The sequence below is a fragment of the Sus scrofa genome, chromosome 17 (genome assembly GCF_054392235.1).
Source record: "Sus scrofa isolate SSC_HxYL_T2T_F1_AM1 chromosome 17, Sscrofa_HxYL_maternal_Yorkshire_Landrace_v2.0, whole genome shotgun sequence".
Lineage (NCBI taxonomy): Eukaryota > Metazoa > Chordata > Mammalia > Artiodactyla > Suidae > Sus > Sus scrofa.
The window spans coordinates 46,890,284-46,913,478 of NC_139399.1; the positions used below are offsets into that span (position 1 = coordinate 46,890,284).

At 43.7% G+C, this 23,195-nt stretch overlaps 1 protein-coding gene and 1 non-coding gene across 15 annotated transcripts in view; one reads left to right on the top strand and one right to left on the bottom strand.

The window, feature by feature from the left end:
• PHF20 (PHD finger protein 20) overlaps positions 1-23,195 on the top strand; it is a 150,007-nt gene that overhangs the window by 121,986 nt on the left and 4,826 nt on the right. For 8 of the 14 annotated variants that reach the window (XM_021078128.2, XM_021078127.2, XM_085003818.1 and 5 more), the window contains 5 exons: positions 254-432; positions 7,691-7,790; positions 10,928-11,123; positions 18,059-18,464; positions 19,952-20,135. In XM_021078128.2, coding sequence (XP_020933787.1) covers positions 254-432; positions 7,691-7,790; positions 10,928-11,123; positions 18,059-18,464; positions 19,952-20,135 — 1,065 coding nt within the window. The remainder of the gene's footprint in view (positions 1-253; positions 433-7,690; positions 7,791-10,927; positions 11,124-18,058; positions 18,465-19,951; positions 20,136-23,195) is intronic. The other 6 variants (XM_021078129.2, XM_085003819.1, XM_085003817.1 and 3 more) reach the window with 3 other exon arrangements.
• On the bottom strand, positions 8,173-8,275 carry LOC146395284 (U6 spliceosomal RNA). The gene has a single exon (XR_014832991.1). It is a non-coding gene; the product is annotated as a U6 spliceosomal RNA (small nuclear RNA).

Here is a 23,195-nt window from a genome sequence, read left to right on the forward strand (position 1 = left end):
TCCCCGTGAGCTCTTTGACCTTGGGCAGCAACTTAGCTTGGCCTTCACCCTCAGGAAAATGAGGAAACGGAGTTCAGTTCACTGCCGGGCAGCATATATTGTTTGCGCGATTAGTAGATAACAGCCCAAGGAACAGACGGAGTTCACATTTCCCAGCTTTCTGAAAACTCATTACTGTTCTTGATAGTCGAGGGTTTGTAACATTTTAAAACTATTTTTAAAGTCATGGCTTTTGTTTTCCCTTTCCTCTCAGAAGAGGATAATCTGAGCGAGTCCTCTTCTGAGAGCTTTCTTTGGAGCGATGAGGAGTATGGCCAGGACATTGACGTGACCACCAACCCAGACGAGGAACTCGATGGGGATGACCGTTACGATTTTGAAGTGGTCCGCTGCGTCTGTGAGGTTCAGGAGGAAAATGACTTCATGATTCAGGTAGGTGGAGCTTCCAGGAGACACAGGTATAGAGAAGCACAAACTGGTTCTTGGAGGGAGTTTTGAGGGACTGCGGCTTCAGGCCAGCAGAAATAATAGGTCACACCAGAAGCCCCAGGTAGGCAGTACCATCAGCAGTAGATTGAGCAGTAGATTTATTGGTTCAGCTTCCTTTGCATCTCATGCTGGTATAATGAATAGCCTGCTGGGGGACTAAGAGGGGACTTGAGGGATCACTGAGTCTAAACCTCTCATGCTCTGCTTGGGGCAGCTAGAACCACAAATGGGAAGGGCCTTGCCTGTGGTCACACAGTGAGGAGTTGAACAGTAGGGACCTGCATCTCTGGAGAGGCAGTTTAATCTTCCAGGGGACCCATATCTTTTCTCTGAGTAAATTTTCTTCATGGCCCAAAGAAATGGAGGCTAGTTTCATAACTTGTCTGTTTCTTGTTCTTTATTTCCCTGGCAGCTGTATTTGATATCTCCATCTCTGGGATGTGCCTTTTGGGGGGCCTCCCTGCCTGCTTGGGGAGACCATCCCTGGCCAGCGCCTGCTTGCTTCTGGCTCTTCTTGCCTTTAATCACAATTCTGGTGGAGGTGGCTGCTGCCTTGCTGGCCCCAAGAGCCGTCATAAATACCCTGTGTGTCTTGGGGGCTGTCTGGCCTGTCCAGGGAACCTGAATTTTCTAAATAAGTCTTGTTTATGTTGGTTAGAATTCTTAAGGAGTTTCTTTTATTTTGAATAGACTTCATGACAACCTTGGAATTCAAGGTACATGAATGTTCTCAAATAGCCCCTGATATTTATGACCTTTAGTTTGCTCTAGGTCAGTGGTTTTCAAGTTCAAAATGAATAATTGTCACTTCTAAGTTCAGAAATGTGAATGGCGCACCTCTTCTTATGAGGTCCAGTCTGCAGTCAGGGTTTTGAGTGATGGTTGCCGACTAGAGCAGTTCCGTGGCTCTGTTTTCCTCTTTTTTATGAGACAAGCCTAATGAACATGGCCATTGTATGGGTGATTTTTCCTAAACAACATGCTATGTAGTCACTTTGATTAATCAGAAATGGGAGGAAAAGCTTTGTTCTGAGGACAACACAGTAAGTTAGCCTAGGAGTACAGAATTATGTGTATTGGTGGGCTCTGTTGTCTTGACATAGAACATGTGTGTGTGCATTTTTTGCTTTGTTTTGTCTTTTAAAAGAGTCCCATTTTATAAAACCCATTTGTAGAATCTATGAAGCTCTATGGAATATAATTCAAAAATTTATGTAAAATGAAATGTTTTTTCAGTAGATTTTTTTTTTTTTTTTTTTTTTAGTTTGGCTTCTAAAATTATGTTGAAGGTCATTAGTTTTTATCCTGTCTCTCTGGGCTTGTGCCCAGTTTTGGGCCTTGCTTAGAAGCCTGATTTGGTCCTCATTTATCCATAGAGATCATTGGTGGGTGAGTAGCGAAGGCCCCTCCTGGCAAGGCTCTGGTCTAATCAATATAAGACACCAGTTCTGATCCACCATGGTATTCTCTCATTGACTTTTCTGTAAGTGGAAAGGGCCATGGGCTGTTTGGGGAGTAGCACTTGAAGTGCCACTTTGTGCTAAATGAAGAAACTAAGTTTGGAAGAATTGAAACTGTTACGATGACCGAGTCATCTTCTGCCTCCCAGGCTCCGCATGGCCTCCCCCCAGCTCAGCTCAGCTCAGCACCGTGGCTTTCTATCTGGCACTGCAGTGGTGATGAGCTCACTTGAATGTGAAAACACCTTGGGTTTTGCTGTAGAAGACTTTTCTCTGCTGTCCAGCTGGCTTTGTATTATAGAGGAACAGTTTCTAACTTGCCCTGTCATTATGAGCGGTGTACCTTTTCCTCTCAGTAACTTTTAAAAAAAATTTATATTTTATGTTGTAGTACTGAATTACAATGTTGTGGTAGTTTCAGGTGTGCACTAAAGTGATTCAGTTACACATATTCATATGTCCATTCTTTTTCAGTTTCATTTTTCCCATATAGGTTATTATAGAATATTATGTAGAGTTCCCTGTGCTCTATAGTAGGTCCTTGTTGATTATCTATTTTTATATATAGTAGTTTCACTCCGTAACTTTAGCAAAACGCATAAATTTAGAGGGAGCTAACTGGAGCAAATACAGTTTAAATTTTTAAACTGTATTTGTCTAGTTTTAAATGCATATGTCATCTAGGAAAGCTTAAATAATTTCTTTTTAAAATTTTTTAACTTACGTTGATAATTTGCACAACCCTAGAGTACATTTACAGTTTGTTCTCTGGAAGATGAATACATTACTTTTGAGAAATAGTTTTCTTTGGTCATTTTTATTATTTGGTGTCAATATTGCTCATGTATATTATTACTTGACTTTATTTACCAGTGCTAATTTAAATCACTGGAAGGTTAAAATCTTAATAGTTACAGCAACTAAAATAAATACTCTTCACAATGAAAAAAAAATCTTAATAATCATGAATGTTTCAGAAATCTGGGTACCACATAAAAAATGAACACCAGGAAACCTATTTAATATTTAAATTCTTTAAACTCTTTTAGCGCAGGTTTTGATAAACTTACTCCTCTTTTTTTTGAGCTATCTTATTTTTTGCTTTTTAGGGCCACACCTGTGGCATATGGAAGTTAACATGTTTTAGAAAAAGATGGTTGTACAGCAGTGTGAATGTACTCGATGCCAGTTCACTTACTGCTACATTCATTTAAAAATGGTTAAGATGGTAAATTTTATGTTATGTATATTTTATCATAAAAAGAAAGGGAAAAAAAAAAGAATGGTGAGAATATATTTGCTGGAGTAATAAAGAAGGAGATGATAAGGGCTGCTTCTAGGGAAGGCAAGCAAACAAAGCTTAAAATGGGCCTCTTGGCGTTTCTGCTGTGGTGCAGCAGGTTAAGGATCCTGCGATGCCTCAGCTGTGGCATAGGTCACAGCTGTGGCTGGGATTTTGTTCCCTGACCCAGGAACCTTTATATGCTGCAGGTACAGCCATAGGGGGTTAAAAAAAAAAAAAAAAAAAAGGACTTTCAAAGCTGCTATACAATTTTTACAGGGATTTGGCACCTGTTACATATTTGTTGCTCTAGGGCAAAGGTTAACAAACTATGTTCCACAGGCCAAATTTAGCTTGAGTCTTATTTTTGTAGCATAACCATGCTCATTCATTTTCCTCCAGGGGCTTGGGGCAGAGTTGAGTAGTTGTGAGAGAGACTACATGGCCCAAACCCTAAAATATTTATTATCTGGGTCTTTAAGAAAAAGTTTGCCAGCAAGTTCCCATTGTGGCTTAGTGGGTTAAGAACCCGACTAGTATCCATGAGGATGCAGGTTTGATCCTTGGCCTCAGTGGGTTAGGGAGCCGGCTTTGCCACGAGCTGCAGCTTAGTCGCATATGCAGCTTGGACCTGGCGTGACTATGGCTGTGGCGTAGGCCAGCAGCTGCACCTCTGATTTGACCCCTAGCCTGGGAACTTACGCATGCCACAGGTATGGCCCTAAAAAAGAAAAAAAAATTTTTCTGATTGTGATTTTCCATATTTTCCAAATGTTACAAAGAAGAACAGAATTATCCAGATTATTTTTACCCAGGATAACCGTTGTTATTTTGGCATACACATACCCATACATATATAAATGAAAATTACGCTGTATAGACAGTTTTTCATAAGAATAACATAAGAATAAAGTAGTAAATGTTTATTACACAAACTTCAGACAGTACATAAAGGTATAAAGAATTAATTGATATTTACATGTAATCCCCAAAACTAGAAATACTAATGTGTATGCATATTATTAGGCTGGTTTCATTTCACATTTCATTACTTTATTCCTCTAGTGGTTGGTTTGAACATCTTTTTATTTAACAATTCTTTTTTTTTTCCCCTTTGACTTGTCTGTTCATGTCCTTTATTTTTCTATTGGATGGTTGGTCATTTTCCTACTTGTTTGTATAGACTTTTTGTAGGTATGTTTTTGTATCAGCTGTGAGAACAGTAAAAATATTTGTACCCACTTTGTCATCTGTCTTTTGACTTGTCTTATAGATACTTTGTTTTTATGAGGTCAAATATATCAAACTTTTCTTTAATGGCTCTTGAGAATTAAATAGCAGTTGCTTCCTCATTGGAAACTCATAAAAGTTTATAGAAAAGTCAATAGAAGAATTTTCTCATGGTTTTTTTCTGGTACTTTTGAGGTTTCATTTATTTTTAAAAAAACATGTAAGGAGTTCCCATCATGACGCAGCAGAAACGAATCCAACTAGGAACCATGAGGTTGTGGGTTCAATCCCTGGCATTGCTGTGAGCTGTTGTGTAGGTCGAAGATGCAGCTCGGATCCCTCGTTGCTCTAGCTGTGGTGTAGGCCAGCAGCTGTAGCTCCGATTAGACCCCTAGCCTGGGAACCTCCATATGTCTCAGGTGCAGCCCTAAAAAGAAAAAAAAAAAAATGTAAATATTTGATTTGCCTGGTATGAGGTGAGGGCTCCTGCTATCCAGTTGTCCCAACACTGTGCCCCATTATTGAAAAGCCACCTTTATTCACGCTATTTCTGTATGTAGTTTGGCCTTCATTTGCATTCTCTCTTTCCGTTGACTTCTGTCCATATATTTGCTGTACAATCCTGTTTTAATATACCTTTATAATATTAAAAAATATCTGGTTGATCCAGTACCTCCTTTTATTTTTTATAAATTTCCTGGCTATTAATTTTAGAATCAGCTTCTTTATGGTTCGAAAGGTATTTATTATTTCATTGGCACTACATTATTTTTCTTTCTTTTTTTGTTTTTTCGTTTTAGGGCCTCATCCTCGACATATGTGAGTTCCCAGGCTAGGGGTCGAATTGGAGCTACAGCTGCTGGCCTGTGCCACAGCCACAGCAACTTGGAATCTGAACCACGTCTGCAACCTACACCACAGCTCATGGTAGTGCCCGATCCCCAGCCCACTGAGCAAGGCCAGGGATCGAACCTGCTCCCTCATGGATACTAGTCAGATTCGTTTCTGCTGTACTGCAGTGGGAACTCCAAGCACTACATTATTTATTTATTTATTTATTTATTTATTGCTTTTTAGGGCCGCACCCACGGCATATGGAGGTTCCCAGGCTAGGGGTCAAATCGGAGCTACAACTGCTGGCCTGTGCCACAGCCACAGAGTGCAGGGTCCGAGCCACGTCTGCACAGCCTACACCACAGGTCACGGCAACATCACATCCTTAACCCACTGAGCAAGGCCAGGAATCGAACCTGTAACTTCGTGGTTCCTAGTCAGATTCGTTTCTGCTGAGCCAGGATGGGAGCTCCACTACATTATTTTTATATATTAACCCTAAGAGAAATGACATCCTTTGGATAAGGACTCTTGCTATCCTGGAATAAAGTACAGTTTACCTTTAAGTCTCGTTGACCTTCAAATATTTAAAAATTTTCTTCATATAGATCTTGCATGTTTTGTTCTTCAATAGTATTAGGTTTATTCTTAGATGTTTTATCCTTTCTGTTGTTATTCTTGTTCATTGCTAAAGTTAAACTTTTAAAAAATGAATAATGTGAAGTTCCATTTTAAAGCATCGGGTTAAGGATCTGGTGGTATTGCCACAGATGTGGTGCAGGCTAAAACTGAAGCATTTGTTTGATCCCTGGCCTGGGAACTTTCACATGCCACAGGTACAGCTAAAAAATTTTTTTAAAATACAATAATGTATTTTAGCCATACCCACATGAGAAATGTTATTTAGAAATTTTCACTTTAGCTGTATTTATTTCAGTTTCGATGTATCCTAGTTTTTAAGATACTTGAGTCATTGATGAGAGAGATTTTCATTCATTCTGTTTTCTGCTAATAACTGCCTTTGTTGTCTTCACACCCTTTTCTTTCCCTCTGAGCCTTAGTTTCCTCATTGGAAAATGAAGAATGTGGATCATATCTGTAGTTTCTCGTCCATCTAGATCTGCCCCTATTGACTGCGATATAATTAGCCCATAAAAGCCCTCCTGATGCTGGGTTCTGTCTGACTCCTAGTGTCTAAGAACTGTGAGCTTTGGACTTTTTCCCTTGTGGCCAGGCTGGTGGCCCACCCCCAAGACAGAAGCTCACCCACTGTCATCGTCCACAGCTATCCGTTGAGTTGGGTAGTCATAAGGTTTAGGGCCCTGGTTTGGAATTGTTTAAAGTGTCCTACTATCTCCTTCGGCATCTCCCTTTTCCTCTCCATTTCCTGCTCTGGACCCCTAGCCCCTCAGGCTTACTATCCTCAGGCCAGCCCCACGTCTCCCGGTGCTGCCCTCATTGTCTGCTCCTTTCTTTCCTTCTCTGCCTTCTGCTCCTTCTCCCTTTCCTCCTTCCCCATGGAAGGCAGTGGCACCTAGGGGTTGAAAGAACTAGCTGTGCAGTTAGCCAGGCTTGTGTTCTGAGCCACCGTTACCTCTCCTCAGCTGTGTGACCTTTGGGAAGGTTTAGAGAGAACAAATGCAAAGTGCTGGCATATGGTTCCTCCAGGAGGCATCAAGGTGAATTCACCTGCCCAGTAGCAGTAGTAGTAGACTCCTAATACAGAAAAGCTGGTTGCTGGGCTCTGCAGTATGAGCTTTTACATGTGACCCATTGATTCCTCACCTAACTGCCCCATGTGGTCGATAGGAATAGTATCTCATTTTGTAGATGGGGGAACTGGAGCCCAGGGTGGAGAAGTGACCTTTGCATGGTCACACAGCTAATGAATGTCTGAGCCAGGATTCAAGCTCAGATTTTTGTCTTTCTAAGTTAGCCTTCCTCTAAGGACTTGGACATTTTTTCCTCTGTCTTCATAAAGTGATCATAAAAGTGAAAGCCTCTAGAAATGGGAGGGAAGATAGTTGTTTTTCTGAGATCAGTGCTGTTTAATAGATCCCAATGTTCTTCATCTGTGCTGTCCAGTACAGTGGCCACTGGCGTCATGTGACTGTCGAGTACTTGAGATATGGCTAATGGGGCTAAGGAACTGAATTTTTAACTTTGTTAATTTAAATGTTAGAAGCACAGGTGGCTGGTGGCTGCCCTATTGGCCAGCACGGTTCTAGACAAGGGGTTCTAGACAAGTGGTTGCAGCTCTGCTCCCAAGTCTGCCAGTAGGGAGTGTTCTCCTTCTCTCCTTCCTCCCACCACCCCTCCCTCCACAGGTGGGTCTTATCTTTGGATGGAGGATTCCTTCTGAGTTTAATTTTTATTGCTTCTTTAATTCTGACAGTGTGAAGAGTGCCAGTGCTGGCAGCATGGGGTCTGCATGGGATTACTGGAAGAAAATGTGCCTGAGAAATACACCTGTTATGTTTGCCAAGACCCTCCAGGTAGAGATTTCTGGAGTCAGGGATGTTAACAGTATGTAGTCTTTTCCTTGGCACAGCTGGCGGTGAAGCAGCCTGAGTGTTTGTGGTCTTGAGACTCATTTCTTCAGCATCGGCTAGACTCTGACTCCTCTTCGCCTTTGTTGCTAGCTCACCCGGTGGCCAGCTGGCCTGAACTTGGTACTAAGAGGTCATACATGAAGAGGTTCACCTAGTGGAAGGCCTGGCCTTGTGCTGGAATTTTTGTGTGTGGTAAAAATCATATAACATGAGATCTACCCTCTTAAATGTTTAAATGTACAGTACAGCATTGCTTATAAACTGTAAGCATAGTGTCGTACAGTAGATCTCTAGAACTTTTTCATCTGTATGACTAAAATTCTCTATAAACTATAATGTACAGATTTGCATATCATTCTAGTGTAGGGTCCATGATAATCTTCTCTCTACCATTCCGGTTTTAGAATAGGTGCTGCCAGAGCGAGCACCTTTTCCTTAAGAGTTCATGAGGGTGTAGGCTTTGTCCTTGGCTTTTCAGGGCCATTGGAAGGTTAGAAACCGACCTCTGCTCCCTCTGGTAGCATCTGCCTTCCATTGCATTGTTGCCACCTGGAAGGGAGATAGGCCCTTGGGAGGGGAAAGCCGTGTTTGCCAAGAGCCTATCTGCCACCGAGGGCAGTGAATTAATTCCTTAGGATCAGTTAGTTTTATTGTTCTATGACCACAGGGCTGGCCTGTGGCTCTTGGGTGCTCTTTTCCAGAAATCTCAGGGGTGGATTATAAATCTGTGGTTCTTGTCTTGCTGTCAGTGGGATGGTGACATTGTCTCCATTCATCACCTGTAAGGTCTTTCTCCTTGGGTCCAGGCTCATGATCCCCTTGGAGCTAGACAACGCTTGAGAGCCTCTGCTTCTGCTATTCCTTTTAGTCCACTGAGGTGGGCCTGGTAGGAGCGCCTATTGCTGTCTTTGCTTAGGAGGAAGAAATCGATGCCCAGTATGGATGACTTTCCTAATGTCATAAGGCAAGTTGGAATTAGAACTGACTTGTGGGGAGTTCCCATCGTGGCTTAGTGGAAATGAACCTGACTGGCATCCATGAAGACACAAGGTTCCATCCCTAGCCTTGCTTAGTGGGTTAAGGATCCACCATTGCCGTGAGTTGTGGTGTAGGTCGCAGACGTGGCTTGGATCCTGCGTTGGTGTAGGCTGGCAGCTGTAGCTCCGATTCGATCCCTAGCCTGAGAACCTCCATACGCCGCAGGTGTGGCCCTAAAAAGACGAAAAAAAGAAAGAAAGACTGACTTGTGGTACCAACTCTTTTGATTTTGCTGGTTAAACAGGGAGGGACTGGGCTACCCCAGTTCATTTTCTAGCAAGTAGGTCCCTTTGGGGCCTGATAACTTTTATAGTGACACTGTGTCTTCTTGTGCTAGATTAGTCCATAGACTGAGAGCACTCTGCCTCAGTTTTTCCCTTTATCCCAAGGAGAGAATATGGACAGAAGATTAGTCTATGAATCATAGAATATAATTGATGGGCAGGAACACAGAGACCACTTAGTTTAGCCTTGACATTTAACAAGTGAGCACCAGCGCCAGAAGGGACAGGATTGGCCTAGGATCACTCAGACAGTTGGTGCTAAGTAGGAAACCCCCGTCTCTAACCTTTGTCTTGTGAAGCAGGCAGTGCTGCTCTGAATCCTGCCTCCTGCTGCTCAGGCCTCTGAGATTCCACACACAATAACAAGGGCTCCTTTAGGGCACTGTTTAAAAATATCTTTTGTCTGCTTTATTGTCTCTCAGTCTTTCCCTCCGCTTTTCCCTTTTGAGAAATCATATGCACCATCTTCATCAATCCCTGTGCACTTTCTGAACTTTTATAACCAAATTGCCAAGCCTGGGAATATATTCCTTGAATGGAGCATTCAGTGCCTGTCATTTTTATTGACTGTATTTAACTATGCAGTGTCTTGGGCCAGAAGTTTAACCTAACAGATTTATTCTTTAAAGGTTCCTTAAAGGTGCCGTTAACATGGTGGAGGTGCATCCCCACTGTTTGTCTTAGGAAAGCTGGAAAGAGCCCAAGGACTTTGCGAGGGGTTACCTGGGTTATTTTAGGGTTTTTATAGCTACTGGTAGGTGAACAACGGTCTGATTGGAAGCTGTTCCCTGGGCTTTTGGAGCAAGAAACACTGCCAGGTCATAAGTGGTTGTGTTTTCAGTCCTTCCTAAGGATCCCTGTGATGAACAAGACCACTGAAGCCGTTCAGTTCATCTGTCATTGTAACAGATGGGAAAGGGGGGGGTCCACAGAAGGGAGTGGGTGCTGACCACCCATTTGGTTAAGTGGTAGGTGACAGTTGGAGGGGACCTTGGGGCTTCTTTCCATTTGATCAGTCCATTCAAGATAGCTTTGGCAGGTATAACCATGAGCAAAACAGTTCCCATTTTTCTGACTCTTAGTGGGATTGGGGCTAGAAACAGATGGCACAATAAGTCAAACAAGAACATGTTAGGGAGGGATGAATGCTTCAATGGGGCAAAAGCCCTTGGATAGGGAGCTGGGAGGCCCAGAAGAGGCTCTTTTACTTTGGGAGGTAACATAAGGCCTCTCTGAGGAGGTGGTAAGGAGCCAGTCCTACAAAGGCCTTGGGACTAGTGCTCCAGACAGGGGTTGGGGGCAGGGGTGGGGGTGCTAGACCAGAGATCCTAAGACAGGAAGAGCTCTGTGTGTTCCAGAAAGAATGGGGCAAGGAGGGCAGGAAGGAGCCAGATCCTATAGGCCTCATGAGACCTGAGTAAGGGCTTTGAGTTTTTTCTGTGTACATTAGGAAGTCATTGAAGGTATTAAGTGGGAGAGGGAGTGATGTGATTTAAATTTAGCAGGATATCCAAGTTCTCTCTCACTCTCTTGCAGAGATCAGGAAATTTGCATACCTTACTCACTACCTTATTGCCAACACCTAGTACAGAGCCCAGCATATAGTAGGTGCCAAGTAATTGTATATTGGATGAGTGAATGAATAAAATGAACACACCAGTCCATCATTCCATTAGTTTGTGTGGTAATTGTGCAATGATGAAATGGTCTGGGTTTCCTTCAGACCAAGGATTAACTGTCTTATTGTTACTGCTTTAGGTCAGAGGCCTGGTTTCAAGTACTGGTACGACAAGGAATGGTTGAGCAGGGGACACATGCATGGCCTGGCATTTTTAGAAGAGAACTACTCCCATCAGAATGCCAAGAAGATTGTGGCCACTCACCAGCTTCTTGGTGATGTGCAGAGAGTGATCGAGGTTCTGCATGGCCTTCAGCTCAAGATGAGCATCTTACAGTAAGTGTGTGTGGCACCTGCAGCTTTGGGGATGAGTCTGATTCAGCCTGGGCCAAGAGCAGGATAAATATGAGAAATTGAAAAGCCAGAAAATCAATGATGAGATGGATGAGTTTGTGACCTTTATTAAACATTCTGTCAGAGTTCCCATCGTGGCTCAGCAGTTAACAAACCTGACTGGCGTCCTTGAGGACAGAGGTTCAATGCCTGGCCTCGCTCAGTGGGTTAAGGATCTGGCTTTGCTGTGAGCTGTGGTGTAGGTCGCAGAGACGGCTCAGATCCCATGTTGCTGTGGCCCTGGCATAGGCTGGTGGCTACAGCTCCGATTGGACCCCTAGCCTGGGAACCACCATATGCCGCAAGTGCGGCCCTAAAAAGGAAGACCAGAAAAAAAAATTTTTTTTTGTCTTTTTTTTAGGGCCGTAGCGGCGCCATATGGAGGTTCCCAGGCTAGGGGTCCAATTGGAGCTATAGCCGCTGGCCTATACCACAGCCACAGTAACGCTAGATCTGAGCCATGTCTGTGACCTAACCCTAACCCTAACCCTAACCGCAGCTCATGTCAACGCTGGATCCTTAACCCACTGAGTGAGGCCAGGGATCGAACCCACAACCTCATGGTTCCTAGTCAGATTCTTTTCCTCTGTGTCATGACGGGAACTCCAAAAAAAAAAGTTTTGTTACATGGTGAACATTCTTTCTAAAAATCGTAATTTACATGTAATTAAGTTCACTCATTTAAAATATTTATTTAGTTTTAACAAATGTATATAACCTTGCAAACACCACTATAGTCAAGGTAATGGTGTTTAGTTTGTCTTTTTGTTTTGGTGTACTGTTCTGAGGTTTTTGGTTTTGTTTTAAAAATTGTAGTAAGATATACGTGATATAAAATTTACCGTCTTAACCATTTTAAGTGTACAGTTCAGTAGTGTTAAGTACATTCACTCTGTCACATCCAATCTTAGAACTGTTTTCATCTTGCAGACCAGACTCTGTACCCATTAGACAACTTCTCTCCATTTCCCCTCCCCCAGCCCCTGGCAACCACCATTCCACTTTCTGACTCTCTGAATTTGACTCCTCTAGATACTTCATATAAATGAGATTATACAGTATTTGTCTCTTTGCGACTGGATTATTTCACTTAGCATAATGTCCAAAGTTATTGTAACCTGTATCAGAGGTTTTTCCTTTTTTAAGGCTAAATAATATTCCATTATATACAATACTATGTTTTGTTTTTCTGTTCATCCTAAACATTCTTGGTTGGTAAACAAAGAAAATCAAAAGCTGCTAGAAGAAACACTGGTGGTGGGCCCATTCTCTGGCATAATGGTTGCCTAATACATATGTCTTTTGATGATTTCCTCATCTAGAAAAGTTTTAGGCCTTTTGGAGCTGGACTTAAGGCTTTTTGTGGCCAGAATTTGGAGTGAAATTGAGTATGAGTTTCCTTCTGTGGTTGCATTCTAGTGTCAGATGACCCAAGTTCATGTAAGCTCTGAGAAAGAAATGTGGCTCCTATTGGGGTCTGTTGGCTTTTATGATTTGCTCCCACTTTACCAAATAGGGCAGTTGGGCCTTAAGTGTGGCAGCCACTCTCTCATGGTTTCCAGGGACAGAGCCAGGTCTAGAACCCAAATCCTTACTCTCATCAAGTGCTTGTCCTAATCTTTCCAACTGCCTCTCCTCAGTAGTTCCATGAATTTTCTTTTGGTATCAGCACAGTGGATGGCAGAGATAGAGTCTCAAACTTAGGTTCTCCCACAGGCCTGCCCATAGGGTGCTATTTTAATGAAGTCATCAACAGTGACAAACTCTAGTGCCACAAGTGAATTAGACCGATAGGCCAGTCTCCAACTAAGTTTCCTTTGTGCTTATGAGTTCTGGAGGCTCTTGGTGTCAGGCAAAGTAGAGTGTCAGCCTGGAGCTGACAGAATGGGGGTTGCTTTCTCTTGCGTTCCGGTGCGCAGAGGCCTGGCTTCATGTACTAGCACGGCAAGGGGTGGGGGACAGGGCACATTCCGCAAGGGTATAATACTGATTTGGGCAAAAGCCAAGCTGCTATAACAAAGACCAAAAAAATAGAAGCTAGGAGTTCCTGCTGTGGGAGTCCCTGTCGTGGCTCAGTGGTTAATGAACCTGACTGGCATCCTTGAGGATACAGGTTCGATCCCTGGCCTCGCTCAGTGGGTTAAGGATCCAGCGTTGCCGTGAGCTTTGGTGTAAGTTGCAGACATGCTTGGATCCTGCATTGTTGTGGCTGCTGTGTAGACTGGCAGCAACAGCTCCAATTTGACCCCTGGAAATTACCGTATGCTGTGGGTATAGCCCTAAAAAGCCGGAAAAAAAAAAAAAGAGTTCCTGCTGTGGTGAAGTGGGTTAAGGATCTGGCATTGTCTCTGTGGTGGCTCAGATCACTGCTGACGCATGGGTTTGATCCTTGGTTCCCTGTGTGTTGGGTTAAGGAACTGGCATTGCTACAGCTGTGGCATAATAGGTCACAGCTGCGGCTCAGATTCATTCCTTGGGAACTTCCATACGCTATGGGTGCAGCCATTAAAAAAAAAAAAAAAAAAAAAAAAAAAGCTAAAACAAAATGGCGTTTTCTTTCTCATATAAAACATGGTCCAGAGGTAGGCAGTGGTCCAGGCCAGGTAGATGGCCTTTCTCCAAGATTCCAACTGTGGACTTGGGGACTTGGGTTCCTTCTGTCTTATTGTGCTGACATTCCATGAACGTTAATCTCATCTGCATGGTCCAAGTAGTCTCACCGGTACCTCTCACCCTCCCACCTGCTCTAACCTCCAGGGAGGGGTAAGAGAGAAAAAAGGGGAGCAAGTGATTTCATGAACACACCTTACTGCAAGAGCCTAGCCAGGTGGCCATGTGCCCTGTGCAAACTCAGGAGGGAGGGTGGAGGCATGTATAAGAGAAGGAAGGGATAGCTGTTACCGGGGGAAATTAGCCATTACTGTGGCAGTATCTGTTGAGGTGAACTGAATCAATTGACAGCCCCTGTTTAGGATGTCATAGACTAGCTATTCCATCACATTTTATAAAATCAGAAAATTCTACTCAATGTAAACCAAATGAGATGTCAGAAATTGAGACAGGTGGAAGGCGAGGGCATGGAAAAACCTCAGGTGATGCTCCTGATTGTAAATATTACCATGTTTCATTTCATTTGAGGATTCAATCAGATGGTGTTCTCTCTTCTCACTGAAATGCCAGTGCTTCTGGCCCTGTCCCATATTCTAGAACCTTATTCTTTGTGAAACCCCATTTAGATCCTTCTTCCCTATAGCAGTGAGTTTGTACTGGAATTAAACCTGACTTCTCTGAGCTGTTCAGCGGGGCGTATGAGGAGATCTTGTTCGACATTATATATGGAGAAAAGATCCTGGGAGATGGGGACGTGGTCCCAGTGTATCTCTGTATACCTGGATAGTCTCTGCTAGCAGGATTTTAGGTCTTCATTCTCAAAAATTTTGTACTTAAATGATTCATTTTCAAAGGCAAACAATAAAATTGGGAGTAACTTCAGAGCAACTCTTGCTATTTAAAAAATAACATGCATGGGAGTTCCCTGGTGGCTTAGTAGTTAAGGATCATTGCTATGGCTCAGGTTACTGCTGTGGCATGGGTTTGATCCTTGGCCTGGGAACTTCCATATGCCATGGGCGTGGCCAAAATAAACAACTTCCTGGCTGTCTATAGTAACTAAATATAAATTATTTAAAAAAAAAAAGTAACATGAATGGCTGTACATGATTGATGGGGTTTACAAAGAAAGGCCCGGATCATCTAGGATGAAGAAGGCTTCAGATCTTAGCTAGGAGGGTCAAAATTGTAGGAAGGAAGGAGCAAAAAGACTTTCGTGATTTTCATACAAGAACAGGTCCATACTATGGCTTACATGCTCCAAGTTAACAGATTTCAGACTATAGTAGACCTGGAATTTAACAATGACTCCCATTTCCTCTGATGCAGTTATGTTTTCTAAGGTGTGTCTGGGGTCCTTTAGCAGGCTGTAATACCCTACTGGAGGGGGCCAGGGACCCAGGCTGCCTCCATGCTGGCAGTTTCCTCTCCTTCCCCAGGGGTTAAGAGGGGTATTGGGGATTTTTGGAGTGGGAGAGCTGAGAAAGCATAGTTCCAGCCCCTTACGAGCAGAATTTTAGATCTTGTAAGATCATTCCATGCCATTCCATTTCTGTAGAAAGGCTTTAGGAAAGTGGGGGTTGGGGTACCCATATGTAGGAGTTGCTGGTGAGTTCCTGCTGTTTCAGCGTTTCTCTGTTGGGAATGGGAAGGTAATGTTCACCGTTATACCATGAGATAATTCTCTGTATGTGTGGGATTGTACTGAGCATTACAGGATATTTAGCATCTCTGAATTCAGTGAACTGAATACCAGTAGTACATTTGTGATAATTAGTAGTCATTGTGACAGTCAGAAAGGCTCCCACACATTTCTGCACATCTGTGAACCAAATGCGAGTAGCACCCGTCAGTCCTCCCACTTGTTTCCAAACACTCCTCCTAGCTAGGAACTGCTGGGAGCTAGTGGGCATTACTAGAGAAGCCCAGGTTTTCTTCCTCCTTTTCTCCTTTCCTTGCTTCCTTCCTTTCATTTAATGATCAAAAATTATAATGGAAATTTTGGGTAACAGATAAGAATTAAAAGGTGAAGCTTTTCTAGAGTAGCAACTTTTTTTTTTTTTTTTTTTTTTTTGTCTTTTTGTCTTTTTGTCTTTTTGCCTTTTCTAGGGCCGCTCCTGAGGCATATGGAGGTTCCCAGGCCAGGGGTCTAATCAGAGCTGTAGCCACTGGCCTACGCCAGAGCCACAGCAACACGGGATCCAAGCCACATCTGCAGCCTACACCACAGCTCACGGCAGTGCCGGATCCTTAACCCACTGAGCAAGGCCAGGGAGCAAACCTGCAACCTGATGGTTCCTAGTCGGATTCCTTAACCACTGAGCCATGACAGGAACCACTAGAGTAGCAACTTTTTAACTTAAATATATGTATATATCTCACAGTTAGAAATACATTTTATATCACATGTTCAAAACTAAAATTTCACAAAACTCCTCAGAATGGTGCACTCTGTTCTTTTTTTTCTTTTTTTAAAATAATTGATTATGATCCAATAATTTAATTTAATGACTTTCTGTTGGGTCAAACCTCAAGCAACAGATAACTTTAGGGAACTCTAAAGTCATACACAGAATTTTATGTACACACATACATGTAGGCAGAGGTTTCAGATTCTTGGAGGTGTCTGTTACCCAGAAAGGGATCATAATCCTTGAGGGTTTTTTGGTTTGTTTGTTTTAACTAAAGTATAGTTGATTTGTGTGTTGTTTTAGTTTCTGATACGCAGCAAAGTGATTCTGTTATACCTACATATGTTTTATTGGTTTTTTTTTTTTCTTTTTTGGCTGCCCCGTGGCATGTGGAGTTCCGGGCCAGGGATCAGATCCGAGCCACAATTGTGACTTATGCCATTATTCTTTTCCATTATGGTTTATTACAGGATATTGACTATAGTTCCCTGTGTTATACAGTAGATCCTTGTTTATCCTTCCTATAAATATAGTCCCAAACTCCCAATCCAACCCTCCCCTGCCCCTCCTCCCCCTTGGCAACCACAAGTCAGTTTTCTATGTCAGTCAATCTGTTTCTGTTCTGTAGATAAGTTTGTGTCCTATTTTAGATACCACATTTGGTATTCGTCTTTCTTTTTCTGATTTACTTCCTATGGTGTGATAATCTCTAGGTCCATCCATGTAGCTGCAAATGGTAATATTTTATTCTTTTTTATGGCTAAGGAATATTCCATTGTATACACACATACCACATCTTTATCCATTCATCTGTTGATGGACATTTAGGTTGTTTCCATGTCTTGGCAATTGTAAATAGTGCTGTGAGAACAGAGCTGTCTGTATTTTTTTGAACTGTAGTTTTGTCCAGGTATATGTTCAGGAGTGGATTGCTGGATCACATGGCAACTCTTATTTTTAGTTTTTTGAGGAACCTTCACACTGGGCTCCATAATGGCTACATCAGTTTACATTCCCATTAGCAGTGTAGGAGGGTTGCCTTTTCTCCACACCCTCTTCAGCTTTCATTATCTGTGGACTTTTTAATTAATGATGGCCATTCTGACTGGTGTGAGGTGGTTACCTCATTGTAATTTTGCAAATCTTTGCTGTTTAGTAACAAAAATTTTTTTTGGAATGGTGAGAACAGAAGATTTTGGAAGTTTTTTTTTTTTTTTCCTGAAGGATGTTTAAAAACTTTGTTATTAATGGCCTTTGCAGAGATTTTTGATTACCAAGCGGGTTTGTATAATTGAGTGCATTACATGCCAGGATTATTGTGACTGTTTATTAATAAGTTGGGGGGGTTGTGATTTTTTTTTACTTCTTTCACTACTAATAAAGAAAAAGTTTCGTTTATTGTTTATTGGTTGTTTCTAATTAAAGTTATTTTTTGTGAGTGACATTTGAAGCGCACTTTACCACCAACAAAGTATTCTGTACTTCCATTCAAATTAATTCACTTAATCTTTATCAAACTCAGTGGTTGCTGGCAGACAGATGGTCAGCGAGTTGTGCAGGAGAGGGACAGGAATGAGGCTGGCTGAGTGCTCAGCCCAGCTGCATTGTTAATCAGCAGCTGAGCTGAAATGCTGTCAGGTCTCCTGGCTCCACGTCCAGTCCCCCTCACTGCAAGTGGTGCAGCAGGAGCTTGCCTGGAAGTAGCCTCTTCAGAGACTGCGGATTTACACTCCCTCTTGTGTAGAAAGTGGTGGCTTGTGACCAGATGGCCCAGGTGGGAGCTCTTCCCCCCTTTGGGAAGCCCTTGCTATGGTCCCAGGTACTCCAAAACCCTTTCTGTGTTTGCCCTCCTAATAGAAGCCGGGAGCATCCTGATCTGCAGCTGTGGTGTCAGCCTTGGAAACAGCATCTGTTAGAGGGGAGATTGCATTCCAGACACATCCATGTCACTGAAGCCAAGAGCAGGGAGGAAGCCCCAAGCTATAGAACTTTGAATGGGGCAGTGGAGAAGCCTCTGCCCCTGCCCTTGCCCCGGTCAGTGGAGGAGTCGTATATCACCAGCGAGCACTGCTACCAGAAGCCCCGCACCTATTACCCGGCTGTGGAACAGAAGCTGGTGGTGGAGACCCGGCGCTCCGCCCTCGATGATGCTGTCAGCCCGCTCCACGAGAACGGTGACGATGCCCTCCCTCCGCGCCTGGGCTGGCCTCTAGACCAAGACAGGAGCAGAGGGGACAGTGACCCCAAATCTGGCTCCCCAAAGGTATGGGGCTCGTTGTTCTTGTTCTTAATTCCTTGTTTGAGTGCTTGTACCATCTCCTCCTAGGACTAAATGTTCTGTGAAAGGTATTTATTATCAAGTTGTATTTACTATAAAATTGTATTTCAATCTGCTTGTCACAGGTGTATTTTTGTCTGTTAAAAATGGATATAGAGTCAGGAGACAAACTTCAAAGAAGATTGGTTCTAGGAAATGTCCACAAAATGGCAGAGTCGGTGGGAGTGGAGAGGTGGGAGGTAGCAAGGAGAAAAAGGTTGATTGGAACTTGATAAATGAAAGTCAGTTAGGAAAATCAGTTTTCTTCAGGCAATTTATACTGTAATCGCTCCCAAAGTGCTAATCCTTAGCATGAGTAACAAAGAATGAGTCAAGTGTGTTGTTAGGCACAAGTTTTTTACAATATCTTTACTGTTAACCTTGCAGCCCTAGCATAAGAACAGTCCAATTTGTCAAAATATTTGCTGGCTTTGTCAGTTTTCCCCAAGAGATAGTCTCAGTTTTTTTGTTACTCAAGTCATTTTCTTCTGGAGCCCCCATGGCATTCTCTTGCCAGTAGTCATTGGTCACATTCTGCCATCCTCAGTTGTCAGTGACAATGTTTGTGATTTGAGAGCTTCTTTACCCTCATCATTGTCCTTACACAGGCCTCACCCTATGGGCTGGTATCACCAGCATAGGTACATTGCTGCCTCTTATCTAGGGGAGCACCCTAGGTTAGAAGCCCCTCATTCAGCCTGTGCCCTTGCCTGGTCCCAGCAGTGCTGGGTAAGGCTGGGGAGGACACAGTCTTTGGAGACAGACCCAGTTTCAGGTCTAGGCTCAGCTACTTGCTGTGTGATTCTGAGCAGGTTAGCTCACCTCCTCAGATGGGTCTCCTTAGCCACCCGCAGAGGGGGCCAGTGACATTGCCCTCGCTGTCACTGTGGAACATATCTGTGGAAAGCTCTCAGCACATGGCTTTGCACATAGTAGCCTCTAAGTAAATGTTAACTAGAACCTATTTCATTTCAAATGAATGAATGTAAGGTTGTGATCATAAATTCCAGAAAAGGTTTGTGATCATCCAGGTGCACACATTTAGCACAACATGGAGCAGAGCTGGGACTTAGAGCTAGTTTGTCTGACACCAGCATACTAACCCCCTTCTAGACTCTCCCTGCTCCACTCTGACCTCAGGGCTCTGGGGGCCATTCTGTGAGGCCTATGTCAGGCCTAGGGCCCTGGGCCATTTGTGGCCAGCTGCTGTGGGATCCTCTGAGTCAGAGGTCTGTGCTGCCCTGAGGTGGTTGTTACTGGTACAGCAGGCACGCTCTTGCCCAGTGCCCAAGAGGGAAGGAAGGGGCAGGGCAATAGAGATTTGGAACGTTCAAACTGCAGCTGAGCTTTCAGGTGGTTACGAACATGGGCTGTTTGCAGAAAGGACTGGGAACTTTCTCCATTCAGTAACTTAAATGCTGTTGCATCCCCAGGTGAGGGAATATGTCTCCAAAAAGGTCCTCACGGAGGAAGCCCCCACTCGGAAGCTGCTGGACAGAGGTGGAGAGGGGCTGCTGAGCTCCCAGCACCAGTGGCAGTTTAACCTGCTGACCCATGTGGAATCTCTTCAGGATGAAGTCACACATAGGATGGACTCCATTGAGAAGGAGCTGGATGGTAGGGCTCGCTTGGCTCCCTGCTGTTTTTGGGCACCGTGGGCCTGCTGGGATGAGCTGCTTTCTGAACCCCTGATCTGGCTCTTCAGGGACAACTGTGTATACTTGGCCTCATCTTCTTTGAGTCTCACCCACTTCCATTCTCCCCCCAACATGCTGAGCCTTACTTTTAGTGTTCATTGGGCACTTCTAAGGTCTGAGCGATGTCAGGGCTCCTGCCTCACTTGTGCAATCCCTTCTACATGGAGACTGTGGGAGAGCAGATGGTCTCTGCCTACAGGCAGTGTTTGCTCTGAGCAGATCTTTACTAACCAAGTTTGGCAGGGAATTGAAATTCTGACTTATTTGAGCTTTTATATCTGAGGATTGATCTGAAATGCCTTTTATTTCAGCCTTTGATAAAGTCTAAAATGAACCTTTCTCCTCTTTATTTATTAGTAGAGATTTAAGAACTTGGCTGAGGAGTTCTCTTGTGGCACAGCAGGTTAAGGATCTGGCATTGTTACCGCAGTGGCTTGGGTTGCTACTGTGGCTCAGGTTTGATCTGTGGCCCAGAAACTTCCACATGCTGTGGGCAAGTCCAAAAAGAACTTGATGGAGTCATTTATGTAGCCCCTGGATATTTCTCCCTGGTGTTAGTGGTAACAGATGAGCTCAGAGGACTGACCCCCAGGATGTTGGTCAGTTTGGTTTTTGAAGACAAACTTCCTTCTTGATTGTTCACTTACTCCTTAATTATTTATTTTCATCCTTAGGAACCTTATGTGTTCTGTTTGACGATTCTGAGTATAGCCAGGCTATTACTACTGTAATTGGGGATGAAATAACTCAGAAAAATGCCATATGTTATGTAGGCTAGCTCACAAGGTGTGGCTGAGGCCATGCCAGGGGAGGAGACCTGTTGTGAGGGGAAGTGACAGCAGGAAGGCTTCCTGGAACTCTTGGGACTGAAGCGGAGCCTTGAAAAGAGTGGTATTTTCTGCTAGAGAAGCGGCAGCTGAGGGTAGATGCTAAGAGGACTGGCTTGACTGGAGAAAGGATAGCCTTTTTGGAGGAGCGAGAGAGAGGCGAACTTGCCCTCATGCTCTTTCTCCTGCTTCTGAAGCAAAACTGAGGAATCAGGAATGGGAGGCCAGACCAGAGTCCATTGTGAGGGCTGGAAGGGGGAGTGGTTCTGTCTCTCTTTTATTCCTAAAAGCTTTCCTAGGACTCCTTTAGAACTGTAGCTGATGATGCTTGGTTTGTGAAAACCTTGCTATTAGAAAGTTGAAAGAGGATTGAATGCCATGCTGAAAACTGCTGAAATCAATTCATTGCTACCCAGAGTGGAATTTGCTCTGGATCACTTAGCACCATGGAAACAAGGTGAATGTTCTGTTATTGCCAGAAGAACCTGTCCCTAGGGGAGAAGTCAGAGGCTACCCACTTCTTGGTTGCTGACTTGGCCCTCCCTCCCAGCTTGGGTTACTCCAGCCCTGAGCTCACCGAGTGGGCAGTGTGGCCAGGATGATAAGTCTGGGCCCCCTTCTTTGGCCCAGAAGACTCATATGTCCCGCTGATTGGAGGCCACATATTCTGTTTGTGTTCTGATATTCCAGACTCTGAGAGGTATTGGAAGCATGAAAATCACTTATAACGTTTAAAGATTTTATTCAGGTCAATAGACTTTGCATTGTATTAAATTGAGTTTCATCAGAATACTATTTTATTTCTACTATCTTAATTTCATCTAAATACCATCAAAATAAACTGAGCTTTTTTTTTTTTTTTTGTCTTTTTTTTTTTTTTTTTTGTCTTTGTTGTTGTTGTTGTTGTTGCGATTTCTTGGGCCGCTCCCGCGGCATATGGAGGTTCCCAGGCTAGGGGTTGAATCGGAGCTGTAGCCACCGGCCTACACCAGAGCCACAGCAACGCGGGATCCGAGCCGCATCTGCAACCTACACCACAGCTCACGGCAACGCCGGATCGTTAACCCACTGAGCAAGGGCAGGGACCGAACCCGCAACCTCATGGTTCCTAGTCGGATTCGTTAACCACTGCGCCACGACGGGAACTCCCTAAACTGAGCTTTTATAGGAATTTATATATAATATTCCTTTTAAAAAAGCCTAGTAAGCTATTATATTGACTGATAAATACTTTTAAAAATGTCATTTTAGTATTAACCATTATTTAATAATTTATTAATTATGTGAACAGTCTTATGAAACTAAAAGATGAAAGGTATTTAATGACCATGAAAATACTAAATCTTGGGGGGGGTTCCTGTCGTGGTGCAGCAGAAACGAATCCGACTAAGAACCATGAGGTTTCGGGTTCGATCCCTGGCCTTGCTCAGCGGGTCAAGGATCCGGCGTTGCCGTGAGCTGTGGTATAGGTCGCAGATGAGGCTTGGATCCTACGTTGGTGGCCGGCAGCTGTAGCTCTGATTTGACCCCTAGCCTGAAAACCTCCACATGCCGCAGGTGCAGCCCTAAAAAAGCAAAAAAAAAGAAAAGAATGCTTAATCTTTTAGCATTAGGACGATTTTTTTTTAAAGTGCTACCTTTGTGAGACCTCTTTCTAGATGGTCAGGGGAGTGTATTTGAAACTGCAGTCCTTGTACTCTTGAGGAGCTGTTAAGCTTCTTTAAAAGGGAAACAGAGTAATGGTCCAGCAGCCGCTACGGAGAGGAAGCTGGCCTGCTAGATGCTGAGGTTCAGAGGAGGTGCCCTTGGCTCCCCCATTTGGGGTCTAGTCTTTGTTCCTGCAGATCTAGAGAGAAGGCTTCCACTTTAGGGGCCCCAAACACTTTAACCAAGTTCAGAGACTGTTGAGTGGCCTAGATACTTCTAGTCTGATGCTCTTTCTCCCTGTCCATGTCTGCTGGTTACTACAGTGTTGGGGGACATCTTTGGTGAGCCTGGAACCAGATCTGAAGTAGTTACAGTGACTTTGAGAGGAGTCTTTCAGCAATTGTAGCATAATCTTGTCCAGAAGACTGACTGACATTTTCTCTTGGAATCAGCCCATCCGGCCCTGACCACCTCATTAAGCTCACCCACATGGGCTCTTCCAGCAT